General features: G+C 36.8%; 1 protein-coding gene across 1 annotated transcript in view; it reads left to right on the forward strand.

Moving 5' to 3' along the window:
- The window catches only part of LOC106514879 (nuclear factor 1 B-type), a gene marked incomplete at its 5' end in the record, with an annotated part of 32,766 nt that overhangs the window by 10,285 nt on the left and 19,519 nt on the right, over positions 1–2,962 (forward strand). The window contains 2 exon segments of the mRNA XM_014004404.1: positions 898–1,029; positions 1,152–1,336. Coding sequence (XP_013859858.1) covers positions 898–1,029; positions 1,152–1,336 — 317 coding nt within the window.

Below are 2,962 nucleotides of genomic sequence, written 5' to 3' on the forward strand. Positions count from 1 at the left end.
GACATAGACACTTTATTATGGTATAGTATTTAAATATATGCCTGAGAAACACATAATATTACCCCTTTAACATTTATTGATGGAACCATCATGTCTGTCCTGTGCAGAATGACAAAACACCTAATTATTTCTTTACTAAAACCTCTGTAACTTTGCTCCAGTTTATTTTAGCAGCTTGAATCTTTGCACAGGTAATGTCCACAAGTGGATTTATGGTTTCCAAGAGTTTTTAGCCTGATTCATTATGGTTTTAAATAGGTTATATACTGTCTAATGAAAAATTATTCAGATGAGTGAAAAAAAAATTCAAAAATAATCTTCCATCCCCAATATCTCTAAAACCACAGCAGCTGTTTTAATACTTACACTTCTAATAAAAGCTCCCAAGTGTTAGCTTTATTTTTATACCAAGATTATTTAAGTAGAGTAGAGTTGTAAAAGCTGAGATACACTTTATTATATTTCAGCATGGTGTTTTGAGCAAAGACCAAGAAAACCTCTTGGGGCTTAAGAAGTGTCATGTCAAAAGTTGGGGACTGTTTGAAATATTAGCTAAAGTACCAGCTAGTAAGGTCCTTCCTAGCTAACATAGCTAACTGCTAGCTGAAGATTTACTAGCAGGGAAATCCCTTTGTATAAAGTTTGGCTTAACTTTGAAACCTGGAAGGCTGGAAATCCTGATGACATCACTCCAAGCCAATAAAAATGGATTTTTCAAACCAAAAACTAACAATACTAGCTTGTTTCCAGGTGATAAATCACCAGATTTCAACAAACCGTGCATCATTTTGAAGCATTTGAGATGAAGTGTTTAAAATATTATGTCTTTCCTGCACAACTCACATATATTGATGTGTTTGGGGGGGGTGTTTTTGCTGTTTTTTTTTTCCCCAGCAGATATGTCTTCACCCACCATGAAGAAGCCAGAGAAGCCGCTGTTCAGCCCCACCTCCCCGCAGGACTCCTCGCCACGACTCAGCACTTTTTCTCAGCCTCATCACCCAGGCCTAACAGGTGTGGGACACAGTGGTGAGTCACTGCTGCTTTAACCCAAGCTAAAATATAACGATTAATTATTTTCGCCTCACAGATGCTCGTTTTATCTAAATCTTCYCTCTTCTCTGTGTTCTTTTTTTATTCTTTGCTCGCAGTTATATCGACGAGGAGCCCCCCTCCTCACTCGCCCCTGCAGTTTTCGGCCTCGGCCATCTTGCCCCCGGCGCCGTCGCCCTACTTCTCGCACACCACCATCCGCTACCCGCCTCACCTCAACCCCGCTGATCCCCTCAAGAGCTACGTGCCGTCGTATGACCCGTCCAGCCCGCAGAGCAGCCAGGTCGGTCCTTTTTYCCCCYYTTTTTTAGTGAATTTACYTTCATAAAAGCCAATTATTTCAATTTGAAGTCAGATCATGGGTTCGGCCTGACGTTCAGAGCTTCTACTCTTTGTTCTTTATCTGGTTGGCTCTGACCTCAAGAGATTAAAGATAAGATAAATGACAGAAAGCTGTTCTTCAACCCTGCCTYGTTTCATTTGGAAGTAAAGAATACAGCTCAGTGTCAGTTTTCTTTAATTAAAAACTATTTATCTCTTTAAAGCAAAGGTTAGAATAGCTGAATTTAATGAGGTAACATCTGTAAGAGATTATACRTGAGTATTCAGCACCAATAATAGCCTCAGTTTTTGTTTTAAAACTTGATTTCTCACAGCAAATTTTACATTTTGRCCTTTTTATTTCACAGTTATTAGTAAGTTTTGGAATATTAGATATAGAAACCATCTTAAATAAGAGATCATTTAAATCTTATGGAATGTCTGTATAAAGAAATAAGTTAGGTTTATTCTACCCACTCCTTGGAACATTTTATTGTATTACCGTCATTTTATTTGTAACCTATAAAATTCATTAAACATTAAAAAATATACATATAAATTTCTGAAAAAAATGTTCATTTTAGAGCGATTTGGACATAAACTGTCAAACTGATTGTACATTATTTTGGAAAATCACTTCTTGTTTCAGTAAAAATATAAGAAATGTTTTGAGACAAACTCATAAATTCTTATTAAAAAGCTATTTTTCATCCAGGCTGAACGATATTAGGAAAACAAACATATTGCAATATTATCGATTATCGTGATTTATCACGATAATCGATAATTTCTCACTATATTAGTCGGAGACTCAAAATTGTGGGAACATGAGCAGATTTTCCCTTGCATTCACACAGAATGGCACATTTGCAGGAACTCCGGGGCCACAAAAAAATAAAAATATTAAAAAAAATACAGCCCTGCCGCTCTGGAATTACGAAAACTAAATCGAGACGATTCTGAGAAACTCAGACGGCTCTGAGCAAAACAGTAATGTTCAAAATTCTTGCAAAAAAAACAAATAGTTSTGTATTATTTTCAAATGCAAATGAAATGACCTGCAATTAACAAGAAAATTTATATTTCTCACAAACATTTTGGAGATGTCTTTTTTTAATTGTCGCCAATCAGGATTTCCCTCACTACTCTTATTTTTCTTCATGATCACCAAATACATGATTGGTGCGCAGTTTACGACGACGGGACTTTACTTCTGATAAACTCTCAGTGGTAGCTTCAGGTAAATTAGTTCGATTTGTTGGAAAATTGTTGATAATTTTGAGTCTGTTTCATAAAAAAAGGCTCCAAAGATTCTCCATATCTTTTGAAAAATGTTTGTTGACAACTTTTAACCAAAACAAAAAGAAAACCACACGACTCCACAGAAAGGTCAGCTGAACTCCTGCCTCTGTCTGACGTACAGAAACGTACCGAGACTCCGGCGGTAAATCGAGCGTCTCGTTCAAACAGAGACGTCTCCGTCTCTGAGAGGGCCGTGTGATATTTATGAGTTTTATTTCCCCGCTGTTCTCACTGTAAACAAAGGCCTCGTAGACGACGAGTTCTCCAAAAAAAAAAAAAAAAAAAA

This window comes from Austrofundulus limnaeus, unplaced genomic scaffold (genome assembly GCF_001266775.1).
Source record: "Austrofundulus limnaeus strain Quisiro unplaced genomic scaffold, Austrofundulus_limnaeus-1.0 Scaffold23, whole genome shotgun sequence".
In the NCBI taxonomy this organism is placed as follows: domain Eukaryota; kingdom Metazoa; phylum Chordata; class Actinopteri; order Cyprinodontiformes; family Rivulidae; genus Austrofundulus; species Austrofundulus limnaeus.